Source organism: Bombina bombina, chromosome 4 (assembly GCF_027579735.1).
Source record: "Bombina bombina isolate aBomBom1 chromosome 4, aBomBom1.pri, whole genome shotgun sequence".
Taxonomy (NCBI): Eukaryota; Metazoa; Chordata; class Amphibia; order Anura; family Bombinatoridae; genus Bombina; species Bombina bombina.
The window spans coordinates 569,614,754-569,636,481 of record NC_069502.1 but is presented as its reverse complement, the minus strand read 5'-3'; the positions used below and the strand labels follow the sequence as shown (position 1 = coordinate 569,636,481).

Genomic DNA, 21,728 nt, shown 5'->3' with positions numbered 1-21,728 from the left:
AGATCCGTCACCCACAGAATGAAGCTCTCCGTCCTCATGTTCTGCAAATTGTGACGCAGTATCGGACATGGCTCTCACATCATCAGCGTGCTCTGTCCTTAACCCAGAGCTATCGCGCTTGCCTCTTAATTCAGGCAATTTAGATAATACCTCTGTCATAACAGCAGCCATGTCTTGTAAAGTGATTTGTATGGGCCTCTCTGATGTACTTGGCTCCACAATATCACGCGCCTCCTGAGCGGGAGGCGAAGGTACTGACACGTGAGGAGAGTTAGTCGGCATAACTTCCCCCTCGTTGTCTGGTGATAATTTCTTTACAGATAAAATTTGACTTTTATTCAAAGTGACATCAATACATTTAGTACACATATTTCTGTGGGGCTCCACATTGGCCTTCAAACATAGTGAACAAACAGATTAATCTGTGTCAGACATGTTTAAACATACTAGCAATGAGACTAGCAAGCTTGGAAAATCCTTTCAAATAAGTTTACAAGCAATATAAAAAACGCTACTGCGCCTTTAAGAAGCACAAAAAATCATCACAGTTGAAATAACAATGAACCAAATCAGTTATAGCAACCAAATTTTCACAGTAAATGTATTAAGTTAGCAAGCATTGCACCCACTAGCAAATGGATGATTAACCCCTTAAAACCCAAAAACGGATAATCAATTTAACAATTAACGTTTTTATCACAGTCAAACACACTGTCACAGGTCTGCTGTGACTGATTACCTCCCTCAAAATGAATTTTGAAGACCCCTGAGCTCTCTAGAGACGATCTGGATCATGGAGGATGAAGTAGACAGATTGTGACTGAATTTTTACTGCGCAAAAAAGCGCTAAAATAGGCCCCTCCCACTCATATTACAACAGTGGGAAACCTCAGTTAATCGTTTCTATGTAGAAATAAAAGACAGCCATGTGGAAAATCATGCCCCAAAAGATTTACCACCAAAGTACCTCACAAAAAAACGAATAACATGCCAGTAAACGTTTTAAACACGCACTTTAAAAGTTAGGTAGTGTTATTAATAAGCCTGCTACCAGTCGCTTCTACTGCAGTTAAGGCTCAAACATTACCTCAGTATTAACAGTATTTTCTTAGTCAATTCCATTCCTTAGAAAATTACTTATTGTACATACATTCATCAGCCTGATACCAGTCGCTACTGCATTTAAGGCTGTACTTACATTACATCGGTATCAGCAGTATTTTCTTAGTCAATTCCATTCCTTAGAAAAATAATTTACTGCACATACCTTGTTTGCAGGATTCCCCACACGCTATTCCCTTTCTGAAAGTTACCCCACTGCTCAGAATGTGCGAGAACAGCCAGTGGATCTTAGTTACTTCTGCTAAGATCATAGAAAACGCAGGCAGATTCTTCTTCCAAATACTGCCTGAGAACAAAAAGCACGCTCCGGTGCCATTTAAAATAACAAACTTTTGATTGAAGAAATCAACTAAGTATAAAAAACACCACAGACCTCTCACAACGTCCTATCTAGTTGAGTTGCAAGAGAATGACTGGGTATGACATGTGAGGGGAGGAGCTATATAGCAGCTCTGCTTGGGTGATCCTCTTGCAACTTCCTGTTGGGAAGGGAATATATCCCATAAGTAATGGATGACCCGTGGACTGAATACACTTAACAAGAGAAAGAGAAAATCTAATTCTATGTTGCAATTAAATATATATATAAAATAACGGATACATTTGGTCACCGTAAAGAATACTAATGAAATAAACTAAAGGGACAGTAAAGTCAAAACTAAACTATTATTATTTAGACAGAGAAAGCAATTTTAAACAATTTTCCATTTTATGTCTCTTATCCAATTTCATTTATTTTACTTCGGTATTAAAAAAAAAACAACAAAAAAAAAAAAACATACCTAGGCAGGATTGGCAATGCACTACTGGGAGATAGCTGCTGTTTGGGTGGTTGCACATTTATGCCTTTTATTATTGGCTCACCTAATGTGTTCAGCTATATCCCAGTAGAAAGTTAAACAAATTTGATAATAGAATTAAACTGGAAAGTTGTTTAAAATTGTGTGCTTTATCTCAATCATGGAAGGAAAATGTGTTGCATTTCAATATTTGATAGGATTACATGCTAATAAGACAATATGGAAATCATTTGTTGTACTCGGGCAAACAGCATATAAGAGTTCACTGTATTTAAAGCGGATTCAGAAACTATTTCTAAAAGGGCTGGACTCTTGTTTCTAATTCCTATAAGTCATGGTTTGAAGAAAAAAAAAAAGTAATTTTAAATAACAAAATAAAGGTAAAGGAGTTATATGTAAACAACAATGGTTTGTTGGAAACATGTTAAAGGGCAGAAACCGTTTCAGTACAATATCCCTTCAAACTCAATTTTCTATTATGAAAAGAGTAAGAATAAGGGTGTGTCTATAGTCGGGCTGCAACAACTAATCGGTAAGTTTGATCATAAAAATAGTTGGCAACAAATCTCATTATCAATTAGGTGGTCAGTTGCACAGCACGAGCTGCTTTCATCTGATGATCTACTGCAACTAAGATTGTGCAAAAAAAATTGAATTTATTTTTTTAATCTTTTTTCTATCCGTTTAATCAAACATAATTTATGCTTACCTGATAAATTTATTTCTCTTGTAGTGTATTCAGTCCACGGGTCATCCATTACTTATGGGATATATTCCCTTCCCAACAGGAAGTTGCAAGAGGATCACCCAAAGCAGAGCTGCTATATAGCTCCTCCCCTCACGTGTCATATCCAGTCATTCGACCGAAACAAGACAAGAAAGGAGGAACCATAGGGTGCAGTGGTGACTGAATGTTTTAATTAAAATTTAGATCTGCCTTAAAAAGACAGGGCGGGCCGTGGACTGAATACACTACAAGAGAAATAAATTTATCAGGTAAGCATAAATTATGTTTTCTCTTGTTAAGTGTATTCAGTCCACAGGTCATCCATTACTTATGGGATACCAATACCAAAGCTAAGTACACGGATGAAGGGAGGGACAAGGCAGGAACTTAAACGGAAGGAACCACTGCCTGAAGAACCTTTCTCCCAAAAACAGCCTCCGAAGAAGCAAAAGTGTCAAATTTGTAAAATTTTGAAAAGGTGTGAAGCGAAGACCAAGTCGCAGCCTTGCAAATCTGTTCAACAGAGGCCTCATTCTTAAAGGCCCAGGTGGAAGCCACAGCTCTAGTGGAATGAGCTGTAATTCTTTCAGGGGGCTGCTGTCCAGCAGTCTCATAGGCTAAACGTATTATACTACGAAGCCAAAAAAAGAGAGAGAGAGGTTGCCGAAGCTTTTTGACCTCTCCTCTGCCCAGAATAAACGACAAACAGGGAAGAAGTTTGACGAAAATCTTTAGTTACCTGTAAATAGAATTTCAATGCACGGACTACGTCCAGATTATGCAAAAGACGTTCCTTCTTTGAAGAAGGATTAGGGCACAATGATGGGACAACAATCTCTTGATTGATATTCCTGTTAGAAACTACCTTAGGTAAAAACCCAGGTTTAGTACGCAGAACTACCTTGTCTGAATGGAAAACCAGATAAGGAGAATCACAATGTAAGGCCGATAACTCAGAGACTCTTCGAGCCGAGGAAATAGCCATCAAAAACAGAACTTTCCAAGATAAAAGCTTAATATCAATGGAATGAAGGGGTTCAAACGGAACACCCTGAAGAACTTTAAGAACCAAGTTTAAGCTCCACGGAGGAGCAACAGATTTAAACACAGGCTTAATCCTAGCCAAAGCCTGACAAAAAGCCTGGACATCTGGAACTTCTGGCAGACGCTTGTGCAAAAGAATAGACAGAGCAGAAATCTGTCCCTTCAACGAACTAGCAGATAAGCCCTTTTCCAAACCCTCTTGTAGAAAGGACAATATCCTAGGAATCCTAACCTTACTCCATGAGTAACTCTTGGATTCGCACCAATATAAGTATTTACGCCATATCTTATGATAGATTTTTCTGGTAACAGGCTTCCGAGCCTTTAATAAAGTATCAATAACTGACTCTGAGAAGCCACGCTTGGATAAGATCAAGCGTTAAATCTCCATGCAGTCAGCCTCAGAGAAATTAGATTTGGATGGTTGAAAGGACCTTGTATTAGAAGGTCCTGCCTCAGAGGTAGAGACCATGGTGGATAGGACGACATGTCCACTAGGTCTGCGTACCAGGTCCTGCGTGGCCACGCAGTCGCTATCAGAATCACTGATGCTCTCTCCTGTTTGATCTTGGCAATCAGTCGAGGCAGCAGCGGAAATGGTGGAAACACATAAGCTATGTTGAAGACCCAAGGGGCTGCTAGAGCATCTATCAGCGCCGCTCCCGGGTCTCTGGACCTGGATCCGTAATGAGGAAGTATGGCGTTCTGGCAAGATGCCATGAGATCCAGATCTGTTTTGCCCCAAAGACGAATCAGTTAAGCGAACACCTCCGGATGAAGTTCCCACTCCTCCGGATGAAAGGTCTGGCGACTTAGAAAGTCTGCCTCCCAGTTCTCCACGCCTGGGATGTGGATCGCTGACAGGTGGCAAGAGTGAAACTCTGCCCAGCGAATTATCTTTGAGACTTCTAACATCGCTAGGGAACTCCTGGTTCCCCCTGGTTCCCCCTTGATGGTTGATGTAAGCCACAGTCGTGATGTTGTCCGACTGAAATCTGATGAACCTCAGTGTTGCTAACTGAGGCCAAGCTAGAAGAGCCTTGAATATTGCTCTTAATTCCAGAATATTTATTGGGAGGAGTTTCTCCTCCTGAGTCCACGATCCCTGAGCCTTCAGGGAGTTCCAGACTGCGCCCCAACCTAGAAGGCTGGCATCTGTTGTTACAATCGTCCACTCTGGCCTGCGAAAGGTCATGCCCTTGGACAGATGGACCCGAGAAAGCCACCAGAGAAGAGAATCTCTGGTTTCTTGATCCAGATTTAGTAGAGGGGACAAATCTGAGTAATCCCCATTCCACTGACCTAGCATGCATAACTGCAGCGGTCTGAGATGCAGGCGCGCAAATGGCACTATGTCCATTGCCGCTACCATTAAGCCGATTACTTCCATGCACTGAGCCACTGACGGGCGTGGAATGGAATGAAGGACACGGCAAGCATTTAGAAGTTTTGACAACCTGGCCTCAGTCAGGTAAATTTTCATCTCTACAGAATCTATCAGAGTCCCTAGGAAGGAGACTCTCGTGAGTGGTGATAGAGAACTCTTTTCCACGTTCACCTTCCACCCATGCGACCTCAGAAATGCCAGATCTATCTCTGTATGAGACTTGGCAATTTGAAAGTTTGATGCCTGTATCAGGATGTCGTCTAGATACGGAGCCACCGCTATGCCTCGCGGTCGTAGAACCGCCAGGAGTGAGCCCAGAACCTTTGTAAAGATTCTCGGGGCCGTAGCTAACCCGAAGGGAAGAGCTACAAACTGGTAATGCCTGTCTAGGAAGGCAAATCTTAGGTACCGATAATGATCTTTGTGAATCGGTATGTGAAGGTAGGCATCCTTTAAGTCCACTGTGGTCATGTACTGACCCTCTTGGATCATGGGTAGGATGGTTCGAATAGTTTCCATTTTGAATGATGGAACTCTTAGGAATTTGTTTAAGATCTTTAGGTCCAAGATTGGTCTGAAGGTTCCCTCTTTCTTGGGAACCACGAACAGATTTGAGTAAAACCCTTGCCCTTGTTCCGTCCGTGGAACTGGGTGGATCACCCCCATTATAAGGAGGTCTTGTACACAGCGTAGAAACATAATTTATGCTTACCTGATAAATTTATTTCTCTTGTAGTGTAGTCAGTCCACGGGTCATCCATTACTTATGGAATACCAATACCAAAGCTAAAGTACACGGATGAAGGGAGGGACAAGGCAGGAACATTAAACAGAAGGAACCACTGCCTGAAGTACCTTTCTCCCAAAAATAGCCTCCGAAGAACAAAAGTGTCAAATTTGTAAAATTTTGAAAAGGTGTGAAGCGAAGACCAAGTCGCTGCCTTGCAAATCTGTTCAACAGAGGCCTCGTTTTTAAAGGCCCAGGTGGAAGCCACAGCTCTAGTAGAATGAGCTGTAATCCTTTCAGGAGGCTGCTGTCCAGCAGTCTCATAGGCTAAACGTATTATGCTATGAAGCCAAAAAGAGAGAGAGGTAGCCGAAGCCTTTTGACCTCTTCGCTGTCCAGAGTAAACGACAAACAGGGAAGAAGTTTGACGAAAATCTTTAGTTGCCTGTAAATAGAACTTCAGGGCACGGACTACGTCCAAATTATGCAAAAGTCGTTCCTTCTTTGAAGAAGGGTTAGGACACAGTGATGGAACAACAATATCTTGATTGATATTCCTGTTAGTAACTACCTTAGGTAAGAACCCAGGTTTAGTACGCAGAACTACCTTGTCTGAATGAAAAATCAGATAAGGAGAATCACAATGTAAAGCAGATAACTCAGAGACTCTTCGAGCCGAGGAAATAGCCATCAAAAACAAAACCTTCCAGGATAACTGCTTGATATCAATGGAATGAAGGGGTTCAAATGGAATGCCTTGAAGAACATTAAGAACTAAGTTTAAGCTCCACGGCGGAGCAACAGTCTTAAACACAGGCTTAATCCTAGTTAAAGCCTGACAAAAAGCCTGAACGTCTGGAACTTCAGCCAGACGTTTGTGTAGGAGAAAAGACAGAGCAGAAATCTGTCCCTTTAACGAACTAGCAGATAAGCCCTTTTCTAAACCCTCTTGTAGAAAGGACAATATCCTAGGAATCCTAACCTTACTCCATGAGTAACTCTTGGATTCGCACCAATATAAATATTTACGCCATATCTTATGGTAAATTTTTCTGGTAACAGGCTTCCTAGTCTGTATTAAGGTATCAATAATCGACTCCGAGAAGCCACACTTTGATAGAATCAAGCTTTCAATCTCCATGCAGTCAGCCTCAGAGAAATTAGATTTGGATGTTTGAAAGGACCCTGAATAAGAAGGTCCTGTCTCAGAGGCAGAGACCACGGTGGACAGGACGACATGTCCACTAGGTCTGCATACCAGGTCCTGCGTGGCCACGCAGGCGCTATCAGAATCACGGAAGCTCTCTCCTGTTTGATCTTGGCAATCAAACGAGGAAGCATCGGGAATGGTGGAAACACATAAGCCATGTTGAAGACCCAAGGGGCTGTCAGAGCATCTATCAGCACCGCTCCCGGGTCCCTGGACCTGGATCCGTAACAAGGAAGCTTGGCGTTCTGGCGAGACGCCATGAGATCCAGATCTGGTTTGCCCCACGAAGCAGTTGTGCAAATACCTCCGGGTGAAGTTCCCACTCCCCCGGATGAAAAGTCTGGCGACTTAGGAAATCCGCCTCCCAGTTCTCCACGCCTGGGATGTGGATCGCTGACAGGTGGCAAGAGTGAGACTCTGCCCAGCGAATTATCTTTGAGACTTCCATCATCGCTAGGGAACTGCTTGTCCCTCCCTGATGGTTGATGTAAGCCACAGTCGTGATGTTGTCCGACTGGAACCTGATGAACCTCAGAGTTGCTAGCTGAGGCCAAGCCAGAAGAGCATTGAGAACTGCTCTTAATTCCAGAATGTTTATTGGAAGGAGACTCTCCTCCTGAGTCCATGATCCCTGAGCCTTCAGGGAATTCCAGACAGCGCCCCAACCTAGTAGGCTGGCGTCTGTTGTTACAATTGTCCAATCTGGCCTGCTGAAGGGCATCCCCCTGGACAGATGTGGCAGAGAAAGCCACCATAGAAGAGAATCTCTGGTCTCTTGATCCAGATTCAGCATAGGGGACAAATCTGAGTAATCCCCATTCCACTGACTTAGCATGCACAATTGTAGTGGTCTGAGATGCAGGCGTGCAAAAGGTACTATGTCCATTGCCGCTACCATTAAGCCGATTACCTCCATGCATTGAGCCACTGACGGGTATTGAATGGAATGAAGGACACGGCAAGCATTTAGAAGTTTTGTTAACCTGTCTTCTGTCAGGTAAATTTTCATTTCTACAGAATCTATAAGAGTCCCCAAGAAGGGAACTCTTGTGAGTGGCAATAGAGAACTCTTTTCTACGTTCACCTTCCACCCATGTGACCTTAGAAATGCCAGAACCAACTCTGTATGAGACTTGGCAGTCTGGAAACTTGACGCTTGTATCAGAATGTCGTCTAGGTACGGAGCTACCGAAATTCCTCGCGGTCTTAGTACCGCCAGAAGAATCAGTTGAGCAAAGACCTCCGGATGAAGTTCCCACTCCCCCGGATGAAAAGTCTGGCGACTTAGAAAATCCGCCTCCCAGTTCTCTACGCCTGGGATGTAAATCGCTGACAGGTGGCAAGAGTGAGACTCTGCCCAGCGAATTATCTTTGAGACTTCCAACATCGCTAGGGAACTTCTGGTTCCCCCTTGATGGTTGATGTAAGCCACAGTCGTGATGTTGTCCGACTGAAATCTGATGAACCTCAGAGTTGCTAACTGAGGCCAAGCTAGGAGAGCATTGAATATTGCTCTTAATTCCAGAATATTTATTGGGAGGAGTTTCTCCTCCTGAGTCCATAATCCCTGATCTTTCAGGGAGTTCCAGACTGCGCCCCAGCCTAGAAGGCTGGCGTCTGTTGTTACAATCGTCCAATCTGGCCTGCGAAAGGTCATCCCCTTGGACAGATGTGGCCGAGAGAGCCACCATAGAAGAGAATCTCTGGTCTCTTGATCCAGACTTAGTAGGGGGGACAAATCTGAGTAATCCCCGTTCATCTGACTTAGCATGCACAATTGCAGCGGTCTGAGATGCAGGCGCGCAAATGGTACTATGTCCATTGCTGCTACCATTAAGCCGATTACTTCCATGCACTGAGCTACTGACGGGTGTGGAATGGAATGAAGGACACGGCAAGCATTTAGAAGTTTTGATAACCTGGCCTCTGTCAGGTAAATTTTCATCTCTACAGAATCTATAAGAGTCCCTAGAAAGGGAACTCTTGTAAGTGGTAATAGAGAACTCTTTTCCACGTTCACCTTCCACCCATGCGACCTCAGAAATGCCAGAACTATCTCTGTATGAGACTTGGCAGTTTGAAAACTTGACGCTTGTATCAGAATGTCGTCTAGGTACGGAGTCACCGCTATGCCTCGCGGTCTTAGTACCGCCAGAAGTGAGCCCAGAACTTTTGTAAAGATTCTTGGAGCCGTAGCTAATCCGAAGGGAAGAGCTACAAACTGGTAATGCCTGTCTAGGAAAGCAAATCTTATGTACCGATAATGATCCTTGTGAATCGGTATGTGAAGGTAGGCATCCTTTAAATCCACTGTGGTCATGTACTGACCCTCCTGGATCATGGGAAGGATGGTTCGAATAGTTTCCATTTTGAATGATGGAACTCTTAGAAATTTCTTTAGGATTTTTAAGTCCAAGATTGGTCTGAAGGTTCCCTCTTTCTTGGGAACCACAAATAAATTTGAATAGAATCCCTGCCCGTGTTCCGTCCGCGGAACTGGGTGGATCACCCCCATTAGTAAAAGGTCTTGTACACAGAGTAGAAACGCCTCTTTCTTTATTTGGTTTGCTGATAACCTTGAAAGATGAAATCTCCCTCGTGGAGGAGAAGTTTTGAAGTCCAGGAGATATCCCTGAGATATGATCTCCAACGCCCAGGGATCCTGGACATCTCTTGCCCAAGCCTGGGCGAAGAGAGAAAGTCTGCCCCCCACTAGATCCATTTCCGGATAGGGGGCCCTCTCTTCATGCTGTCTTGGAGGCAGCAGCAGGTTTCTTGGCCTGCTTGCCCTTGTTCCAGGACTGGTTAACTTTCCAGCCCTGCCTGTAACGAGCAACAGCTCCTTCCTGTTTTGGAGCGGAGGAAGTTGATGCTGCTCCAGCCTTGAAGTTACGAAAGGCACGAAAATTAGACTGTTTGGCCTTTGATTTGGCCCTGTCCTGAGGTAGAGCATGGCCCTTACCTCCCGTGATGTCAGCTATAATTTCTTTCAAGCCGGGCCCGAATAAGGTCTGCCCTTTGAAAGGAATATTAATCAATTTAGATTTAGAAGTCACGTCAGCTGACCAGGATTTAAGCCATAGCGCTCTGCGCGCTTGGATGGCGAATCCGGAGTTCTTAGCCGTAAGTTTGGTTAAATGTACGACGGCATCAGAAACAAATGCGTTAGCTAGCTTAAGTGCTTTAAGCTTGTTCATAATTTCATCCAATGGAGCTGTGCGAATGGCCTCTTCCAGAGACTCAAACCAGAATGCCGCCGCAGCAGTGACAGGCGCAATGCATGCAAGGGGCTGTAAGATAAAACCTTGTTGAACAAACATTTTCTTAAGGTAACCCTCTAATTTCATATCCATTGGATCTGAAAAGGCACAACTATCCTCCACCGGGATAGTGGTACGCTTAGCTAAAGTAGAAACTGCTCCCTCCACCTTAGGGACCGTCTGCCATAAGTCTCGTGTGGTGGCGTCTATAGGAAACATTTTCCTAAATATGGGAGGAGGGGAAAAGGGCACACCAGGTCTATCCCACTCCTTGCTAATAATCTCTGTAATCCTTTTAGGTATAGGAAACACGTCAGTACACACCGGTACCGCATAGTATCTATCCAACCTACATAATTTTTCTGGAATTGCAACCGTGTTACAATCATTCAGAGCCGCTAATACCTCCCCTAGCAATATGCGGAGGTTCTCAAGCTTAAATTTAAAATTAGAAATCTCTGAATCCAGTCTCCCTGGATCAGATCCGTCACCCACAGAATGAAGCTCTCCGTCTTCACGTTCTGCAAACTGTGACGCAGTATCTGACATGGCTCTCACCTCATCCGCGCGCTCTGTCCTTAACCCAGAGCTATCGCGCTTGCCTCTTAATTCTGGCAATTTAGATAATACTTCTGTCATAACAGTAGCCATGTCTTGCAAAGTGATTTGTAAGGGCCTCCCTGATGTACTTGGCGTCACAAAATCACACACCTCCTGAGCGGGAGGCGAAGGTACTGACACGTGAGGAGAGTTAGTCGGCATAACTTCCCCCTCGTTGTCTGGTGATAATTTCTTTACATGTAAAGATTGACTTTTATTTAAAGTAGCATCAATGCAATTAGTACATAAATTTCTATTGGGCTCCACATTGGCCTTTAAACATAGTGAACAAAGAGATTGATCTGTGTCAGACATGTTTAAACAGACTAGCAATGAGACTAGCAAGCTTGGAAATACTTTTCTAAATAAATTTACAAGCAATATAAAAAACGCTACTGTGCCTTTAAGAAGCACAAAAAACTGTCACAGTTGAAATAACAATGAACCAAAATAGTTATAGCAACCAATTTTTCACAGTAAATGTATTAAGTTAGCAAAGGATTGCACCCACCAGCAAATGGATGATTAACCCCTTAATACCCAAAAACGGATTAACAATTTAATAATTAACGTTTTTCTCACAGTCAAAACACACTGTCACAGGTCTGCTGTGACTGATTACCTCCCTCAAAATGAATTTTGAAGACCCCTGAGCTCTCTAGAGACGATCTGGATCATGGAGGATGAAGTAGACAGATTGTGACTGAATTTTTACTGCGCAAAAAAGCGCTAAAATAGGCCCCTCCCACTCATATTACAACAGTGGGGAAGCTCAGAAAATGGTTTCTATGCAGAAAACAAAGATGGCCATGTGGTAAAAATCATGCCCCAATAAGTTTTATCACCAAGTACCTCACAAAAAACGATTAACATGCCAGTAAACGTTTTAAACATACATTTGAAAAGTTATTAATTGTTATTAATAAGCCTGCTACCAGTCGCTTTTACTGCAGTTAAGGCTCATACATTATTTCAGTATTAACAGTATTTTCAGAGTCAATTCCATTCCTTAGAAAAATACATTCAGTGTACACACACTCATCAGCCTAATACCAGTCGCTATCACTGCATTTAAGGCTGAACTTACTTTACATTGGTATCAGCAGTATTTTCTCAGTCAATTCCATTCCTCAGAAAAATAATTACTGCACATACCTCATTTGCAGGGGGGCCCTGCATGCTATTCCCCTTCTCTGAAGTTACCTCACTCCTCAGATGAGAACAGCCAGTGGATCTTAGTTACGTCTGCTAAGATCATAGAAAACGCAGGCAGATTCTTCTTCTAATGCTGCCTGAGAATAAACAGCACACTCCGGTGCCATTTAAAATAACAAACTTTTGATTGTAGAAATAAACTAAGTTAAAAAACACCACAGACCTCTCACAGCGACCTATCTAGTTAGGCTGCAAGAGAATGACTGAATATGACATGTGAGGGGAGGAGCTATATAGCAGCTCTGCTGGGTGATCCTCTTGCAGCTTCCTGTTAGGAAGAGATATATTCCATAAGTAATGGATGACCCGTGGACTGACTACACTTAACAAGAGAAAATGCCTCTTTCTTTATTTGGTTTGCTGATAACCTTGAAAGATGAAATCTCCCTTGTGGAGGAGAAGCTTTGAAGTCCAGAAGATATCCCTGGGATATGATCTCCAACGCCCAGGGATCCTGGACATCTCTTGCCCACGCCTGGGCGAAGAGAGAAAGTCTGCCCCCCACTAGATCCGTTTCCAGATAGGGGGCAATCCCTTCATGCTGTCTTAGGGGCAGTAGTAGGTTTTCTGGCCTGCTTGCCCTTGTTCCAGGACTGATTATTTTTCCAGGCCTGTCTGTAACGGGCAACAGGTCCTTCCTGTTTTGGAGCGGAGGAAGTTGATGCTGCTCCTGCCTTGAAGTTTTGAAAAGCACGAAAATTAGACTGTTTGGCCTTTGATTTGGCCCTGTCCTGAGGAAGGGTATGACCCTTACCTCCAGTAATGTCAGCGATAATTTCCTTCAAGCCGGGCCCGAATAAGGTTTGCCCCTTGAAAGGAATATTAAGCAATTTAGATTTAGAAGTCACGTCAGCTGACCAGGATTTAAGCCATAGCGCTCTCCGTACCTGGATGGCGAATCCGGAGTTCTTAGCCGTTAGTTTAGTTAAATGTACAATGGCATCAGAAACAAAATGCATTAGCTAGCTTAAGTGCTTTAAGCTTGTCCATGATTTCAACCAATGGAGCTGAGTGAATGGCCTCTTCCAGAGACTCAAACCAGAATGCCGCAGCAGCAGTGACAGGCGCAATGCATGCAAGGGGCTGTAAGATAAAACCTTGTTGAACGAACATTTTCTTAAGGTAACCTAATTTTTTATCCATTGGATCCGAAAAAGCACAACTATCCTCCACCGGGATAGTGGTACGCTTAGCTAAAGTAGAAACTGCTCCCTTCACCTTGGGGACCGTTTGCCATAAATCCCGTGTAGTGGCGTCTATTGGAAACATTTTCCTAAATATAGGAGGTGGGGAAAAGGGCACACCAGGTCTATCCCACTCCTTGCTAATAATTTCTGTAAGCCTTTTAGGTATAGGAAAAACGTCAGTACACACCGGCACCGCATAGTATCTATCCAGCCTACATAATTTCTCTGGAATTGCAACTGTATTACAGTCATTCAGAGCCGCTAAAACCTCCCATAGCAATACACGGAGGTTCTCAAGCTTAAATTTAAAATTAGAAATCTCTGAATCCGGTTTCCCTGGATCAGATCAGTCACCCACAGAATGAAGCTCTCCGTCCTCATGTTCTGCAAACTGTGACGCAGTATCAGACATGGCTCTCACAGCACCAGCGCGCTCTGTCCTTATCCCAGAGCAATCGCGCTTGCCTCTTAATTCTGGCAATTTAGATAATACTTATGTCAGGGTATTATTCATAATAGTGGCCATGTCTTGTAAAGTGATTTGTATGGGCATCCCTGATGTACTTGGCGCCACAATATCACGCGCCTCCTGAGCGGGAGGCGAAGGTACTGACACGTGAGGAGAGTTAGTCAGCATAACTTCCCCCTCGTCGTCTGGTGATAATTCTTTTATAGATAAAGACTGACCTTTATTATTTAAAGTGAAATCAATACATTTAGTACACATATTTCTATGGGGCTCCACACTGGCCTTCAAACATAATGAACAAACAGATTCATCTGTGTCAGACATGTTTAAACAGACTAGCAATGAGACTAGCAAGCTTGGAAAACACTTTTGAAATAAATTTACAAGCACTAAAAACGTTACGAAGCACAAAAAATTGTCACAGTTGAAAAAACAATGAACCAAATCAGTTATAGCAACCAAATTTTCACAGTAAATGTATTAAGTTAGCAGAGCATTGCACCCACTTGCAAATGGATGATAAACCCCTTAATACCCAAAACGGATAATATAGAAAAAAACGTTTTTTAACACAGTCAAACACACTGTCACAGGTCTGCTGTGACCGATTACCTCCCTCAAAATGACTTTTGAAGTCCCCTGAGCTCTCTAGAGACGTCCTGTGTCATGCAGGAAGAAATAGGAAGACAGAGACTGAATTTTTACTGCGCAAAAAAGCGCTAAAATAGGCCCCTCCCACTCATTATTACAATAGTGGGAAGCCTCAGTTAACTGTTTCCATGCAGAAATATAAGTCAGCCATGTGGAAAATTCATGCCCCAATAAATTTTATCACCAAAGTACCTCACAAAAACGATTCAACATGCCAGCAACCATTTTAAACTTCTTTTTCTTTTCTTTTTTAAAGAGTATGTATCTCTATTGATAAGTCTGATACCAGTCCTTATACTGCATTTAAGACTTATTACATTACTTCAGTAATAGCAGCATTTTCTTAGTCAAATTCCATTCCTAGAAAATTACCTTACTGTATATACATTAATCAGCCTGATACCAGTCACTTCCACTGCATTTAAGGCTGTACTTACATAACCTCGGTATCAGCAGTATTTTCTTAGTCAATTCCATTCCTTAGAAAAATATTTACTGCACATACCTTATCTACAGGGGACCCCGCACGCTATTCCCTTTCTGAAGTTACCCCACTCCTCAGAATGTGTGAGAACAGCCAGTGGATCTTAGTTACGTCTGCTAAGATCATAGAAAATGCAGGCAGATTCTTCTTCCAAATACTGCCTGAGGAAAAAAACAGCACACTCCGGTGCCATTTAAAAATAACAAACTTTTGATTGAAGAAATAATTAAGTATAAAACACCACTCTCCTTTCGCGACCTCCATCTATGTTGAGTTGCAAGAGAATGACTGGGTATGACATGTGAGGGGAGGAGCTATATAGCAGCTCTGCTTTGGGTGATCCTCTTGCAACTTCCTGTTGGGAAGGGAATATATCCCATAAGTAATGGATGACCCGTGGACTGAATACACTTAACAAGAGAAATAAATACATAAAAATGTTAGCACAATACCATGTGCAGGAGTTAATCAGATTGAAGCAGCTGGTGCTGTGCAATTAACCAACTAATCACTGACCACCTAATTGATAATGAGATTCTTTGACAACTATTTTTATGATCAATCTTACCAATTAGTTGTTGCAGCTCTAGTCTATAGAAAGTCCATCCACCAGGGTGCAAACTAAATTATACAAATACAATAAGGATGGCTTGCACGAATTGGATTTTCAAAAAGTGTTTATTCACAAGCGTGACATTTCAGGGTCTTCACCCCTTCCTTCAGACAGAATCAGTCTGAAGAAGGGGTGAAGAACGCAAAATGTCACTCTTGTGAATAAATTTTTAAAAATCTAGTAAGTACAAGCCATCCTTATTGTAGGTGTATATCTCTCTATCTATATACAATTGGTCAACTAATATAATGCACATAACAGAACTGCACTCACTGGATTTATAAAAAACAACAAAATGTATTTACATACAGTACAAACTGACGTTTCGGGTCCACAAACCCCTTCCTCAGACCAAACACAAACTGTGAAAATGGTGAAGCTTAAATAGCCAGTAGTTCCACCCACATGATTTTCAAAAATAGGCGCAAAAACAGTTGCTATGGTGACAACCCCAACAAAGAAAATACTAAACATTGTGTGCATTAAAGGGACACTGTACCCACATTCTTTCTTTCGTGATTCAGATAGAGCATGACATTTTAAGCAACTTTCTAATTTACTCCTATTATCAAATTTTCTTCATTCTCTTGGTATCTTTATTTGAAATGCAAGAAAGTTTAGATGCCGGCCCATTTTGGTGATCAACCTGGGTTGTTCTTGCTGATTGGTGGATAAACTCATCCACCAATAAAAAAAAGTGCTGTCCAGAGTTCTGAATAAAAAAAAAAAAGCTTAGATGTCTTTTTTAAAATAAAGATAGCAAGAGAACGAAGAAAAATTGATAATAGGAATAAATTAGAAAGTGGCTTAAAATTGCATGCTCTGAATCCTGAAAGAAAAAAATTGGGTTCAGTGTCCCTTTAAATTAAAGGGATATAAACCAATTTTTGTTTTCTAATTTACTTCTATTATATAAATTTGCATTATTCTCTTTATATCCTTTGCTGAAAAGCATATCTAGATAGGCTCAGTAGCTGCTGATTAGTGACTGCACATAGATGCCTTGTGTGATTGGCTCACCCATGTGCATTGCCATTTCTTCAACAAAGGATATCTAAAGAATGAAGCAATTTAGATCATAGAATTAGATTGGAATGTTAAAATTGTATTATCTAACTGAATCATGAAAGAAAAATGATGGGTTTAGTGTCATGCTACATTGTGTTATATTGAACATACATTGTATTACAATGCAAACAAAGACAGTGATTATTATTATAGGAAAATCTATGCAGGATCATTATAAGATGTCTGCTATTAAAGGGACTTAAAAAAAGTTGGGATAGAGACAAAATAATATAATATGTACTTTAATTACTTTACCTGCAAATTTATACTGCAGTGCCTCGTCATTAACCCTTTCTTTTTAGTTTCTGAATTGTAGAGCTCCAACTCCCCCCACACATTTCCTTTTATGGCTGTAGCTATAGCCACCTTTGTTTTGGTAAAATGCAGAAGTGAATAGGGATTATCTGCTGAAGCATGCCTAGTAGCTGTGAACTCAGTTGAAATACAATGCGTCTGTCTTAACACTGATAAGGGGGGTGGAGTTAGCTGCTCCAGTCAGCACAGCTTTGTAACAAAATTTCCTTATTTTTGAAAATTATTTTAAAATACTTGCCAGCTATTTTTAAACAATATTTTTATGCAAACTATTTTTACTTAAAAGGGACAGTAAACCATAAACCGTAAAAATAATGTTATATAATTCTGCACATAGTGCAGAATTATATTAGCAAAACATTATTAAATCATAATTTCCCCGATTCATTTTTTAAAAAAAGCGCTGTTTCACAGACCCGCTGCACTTAGTCTTATGGCGCGGTCGTGCCGGGCTGTGACTATACAGCTGGCTCGATGCGCTGAGTAAATATAACAGACCCGCTCAGCAGAGAGCGGGTCTGTGAAAAATCGCTTTTTTTTTAAAAAAATGAACAGGGGAAATTATGTTTTAATAATGTTTTGCTAATATAATGTTATATAATTCTGCACTATGTGCAGAATTATATAACATTATTTTTAAGGTTTACTGTCCCTTTAATTAACCCTTTTATGATATGCACACATCTCAACCTGTTTTATGGCACTTTAATCCACAGACTAATCAGGTAGATAGTAAATAATAGATTACACACTTGAGATTCTGTTTTTACTTACAATGTTTGCATTGTAATACAATGTATGTTCAATATAACACAATGGAGCATAACACATTAATTGAATGCACACAATGTTTAGTATTTTCTTTGTTGTGGTTGTCACCATAGCGAACGTTTTTTGCGCTTTTTTTTTTTAAATCAAGTGGGTGGGACTTCACCATTTTCACTGTTTGTGTTTGGTCTGAGGAAGGGGTTTGTGGACCCCGAAACTACACAGTTTGTACTGTATGTAAATATATATATTATTTTTTTTTATAAATCCAGTGAGTGCAGTTCTGTTTTGTGAATATATATAACGAGCAAGAAATTGAGGTTTACACAAAACTGACACTCAACTGTCAACTATTTGTTGGCTGATAAGGGCAACTACCCTGACTGCACCATTGGAAGACATTGATATAGCAGCACAAGCATTTTTATTTATAACGAGGAATAAAAAAATAACTGTGTCACGTATGTTTAAATGACCTCTTTACAATCGAGAAAAATACTTTAATGCCCCTTAAACACTAGTTCCTAAGAAATAACAAAGTATAGTTTAATTAAAAAGCATTTTTAACTTATAGGGCAGTTTTTAAGATCAGGTGCCTTTAAAGGGGCACTGAACCCAAATTTTTTCAGTCACGATTCAGACAGAGAATGCAATTTTAAGCAACTTTCTAATTTACTCCAATTATCAAATCTTCATTCTCTTGGTATCTGTATTTGAAAAGCAAGAATGTAAGCTTAAAAGCCAGCCCATTTTTGGTGAACAACCTGGGTTGTTCTTGCTGATTAGTGGATAAATTCACCCACCAATAAACATGTGCTGTCCAGGGCTTTGAACCAAAAATAGTCTGGCTCCTTAGCTTAGATGCCTTCTTTTTCAAATAAAGATAACAAGAGAACAAAGAAAATTGATAATAGAGCATGCAATTTTAAGCAACTTTCTAAATTACTCCTATCTGAATAATGATAATTTTGGTTCAGTATCCCTTTAATTGTACAAGACTTCCATTCCAATTAGAAAATCAAACATCAAAGTATAAGTACCTTTGTTTAAAACTCTCACTACGGAAGCCTTTGCTGTGCACTCATTTGTGCCTGGTTTTGTTAAAGGCCGCACTGGGCTTTTAAGTGGACTGATGACATTTGGTATACATCTGATAAAATTTAAGTCAATACTCATAACAGAGCCTTCATCATCATGGAAACACTGCTTAGTTTCAAATTCTTTTGTACTTATTCCTACATCATCAATATTTGATGCATCAAATGTACCTTTTGTGGTTTCATTAATATTTGGTTTCTGACTGCTTGCATCTGGAAGGTTAGCACCAGCTGGACAAGGCTCATTCTGGACATTGTTATTGTCATCTGAATTTGGTGCAGAACTTTCACTACCACTGCACCTGTCAATTTCTATAAACGAATCCAATTCTATTGCGTCTGACATATCTACAGCACTACGTGTCTCCATTTCATCGGTTTCAAAACTATCATTTGAGACAGACTCTAGGTCTGCAATAGGTAGAATGGTTTTCAATAGTGGTGCATTGGTTTCAGGGTTTCCAGTTAACTTGCTTTCCAGCAGACACACAGCAGGTGTACCCAAAACATCTTCAGACGCATGTTGTGAATTAATAGAAACCAGTTTCTGAAATGTGTTTGTAAGTGTTCCTTTCTCCGACAAGTTTGCATTCACCGTTAAATCAGTTTGTTTCATATCACCCAAGTCAGGTGGTGTAGCTTTGTCTAATGCTACTGCATCTGCTACTGTATCTGTTTGTTTAGTATTGTCTGAATGAGTTGGTAATGATTTCTCTTGCTCTATAGAAGAAATTTGAACATGAGCTTGGGGAGAAGTGTCTGTTTTATTTCCTGCTTCACTGACAGCACTAACACAACATTCCACCAATACTGGAACTTTATCCATTCTTTCATCCGATTCACAACCAGGTTGGTTCTTCATAGGAGAAAGAGTCAGGTTTAATGTTTCCATAAAAGATAGCTTTAAATCTTTGTTGGAGGTATCTTCATTCTGATCAGTTATATCTTTGTTTTTACTAATTTTCTTTCTGCTTTCTGTACGTATAAATTGCTCCTCTGTTCTATTTGTGGATCTACCTTGTTTTAAAGGCGACACTGTCTTTTTTTCTCTTTCACTGTATTCCTTATGCTCCCTTCTATCATTTTTAGCATGTTTATTTCCATCTTTGTTGTCGTGAAAGCTTTTCCTTTCATCTTTTTTTTTGTCCCTCTCAGATCGGGCACTCTTGTGCAGTTTCCTATCGTTCTCTTCATTTCTTGATGTTGGTGTTTTTTCTTCTTTACTGCCAGAAGAACCAGACCGTAAATCTTTGCTGTAATTAGAAGGCCGTTTTTCTCTTCTAACTATGTCAACATTTCTTTGCTTTTCATTAATGCCACTTTTAGCAGATTTATCAACACTTTCATTATGTATGTAAGAAAGGTTTTTTCTTTTTGACCGTCTTAGTTCATTTTCTTCCCTTTCGTCTGTTCTGTGTCTGAGTTCTATCTTTTTGGAATTTTCATACCCAATGGATTCCCTTTTGCATGGGGACCGTTGACTTGCTTTTAGTGATTTATCCTTTGAACGGTTTTCATCTCTCAACTGCACTCTTTCTTTTGTAGCACTATGTTTATCCCAAGTACAATGTTTTCGGCTGTCCACTTCGTAACTTACAGATTTTGCGTTTGTGCTTTCTTGACATCCTTGACTTCTTGGATTTGAAGTAGGCCCATAAGACTTTGATTTTGATTGAGCATTTATTTTTTCATTTGCTGCACTACTATTCTTGTGCTCTTCTTTCCTATCTTTTCGAATGTTGTCTTTATGATATATTTCCTTTTCTTTCCTTATTTTCTTCTCCTCTGCCTCAGACTTGCTCTCTGAAACTTGTGTCCGCAAATTAACGTTTAGATTTTCATTTAACAACTTAACATATGGTATTTTCAAACTCATTTCTTGAGAGTCCAAATGTGTTTCTTTTTCTGGCATATTTCTTGGAGTCACATTACATGTTGTGCTTTTGAGCTTATCTTGGAGTTTCGGATCAGATTTCCCAGTAGTTTCTACATTGCTTGCTCCCGTATCTACAGATTTTGTTTCACGTGGGTCAGTTTTAGGTCTATTCAATAATGGTGTATTTGGCATTCGATTTTGAAATTTAGTAGACCTGAAAAAGAAAAAAGAAAATATTACTGCATAATTGGTAAACTACAGAGCATTTATACAATTTAGTATGAATTATGAGTGACTGTATTACTGCAATCACAATAGAGAAATATATATATATATATATACACACACACACACACATATACATACACACACATACACATACTTAGAATGGAGCCTATTCATTAAAAAAATGATGGATTTGCATAAATACAGTAAGTAACAGTGTTTTCTTAATATAAAAGTTCATGTGTAGAATAGAAAGCCTGAAAATAAAAATAGGTAAAATCAGGAGAAACGTATGTAGAAATGACACAAATAAAAACACCACCATATTGCAAACAAAAACTCTAAAATCTTTTAAAAAGAAAAAAAAAGTGTATTAAACTTGTGACAAGCGATATCAAAATGTTTATTACATCTAGACAGAATCCTCCATTTTAATATACCATTAGCAGAATGAATACTTCATATAACTGCATAAATATGATAATTTGCTAAACTTATCTAAAAAGTTATAAAAGACCGTTACCTCTGAAGTCTGTCGATTTCCTCATCTTTGCGAGTAATTTCTACTCTTGCAGTCTTGATGAGAGCAGAAATGTTCTTTTTTAGACATTGATTTTCATTTTGTAAGCTTGCATTCTGAGGAATTGAAAGAAAATATGTAAACATTGATAGATTAAAGTGCAGTTTACACATTTCAATTAACAAATATATGTAACAAGCAGCAATTGTGTATGGAGAAATTGATAAAGATGTTGTGAAGTTGTATTTGGAAAGTAGAAACAATCAGAACCAACAAAATGAAGATAAGGTCATTGTGGTGTATGGTAAATAATAATGGGGCTGTTGACCAATGGCAAGGGCCACAAACTGGTAAAGTCTGTAA

The 21,728-nt window shown here is 40.4% G+C and overlaps 1 protein-coding gene across 2 annotated transcripts in view; it reads right to left on the bottom strand.

Moving 5' to 3' along the window:
- Positions 1-21,728, bottom strand: part of CASP8AP2 (caspase 8 associated protein 2) — a 104,157-nt gene that overhangs the window by 51,531 nt on the left and 30,898 nt on the right. The window contains exons 6-7 of one of the 2 annotated variants that reach the window (XM_053710547.1): positions 21,369-21,481; positions 18,688-20,834 (exon numbers count right to left, since the gene is read on the bottom strand). In XM_053710547.1, the coding sequence (XP_053566522.1) occupies positions 18,688-20,834; positions 21,369-21,481 (2,260 nt within the window). The remainder of the gene's footprint in view (positions 1-18,687; positions 20,835-21,368; positions 21,482-21,728) is intronic. The other variant, XM_053710548.1, reaches the window with a different exon arrangement.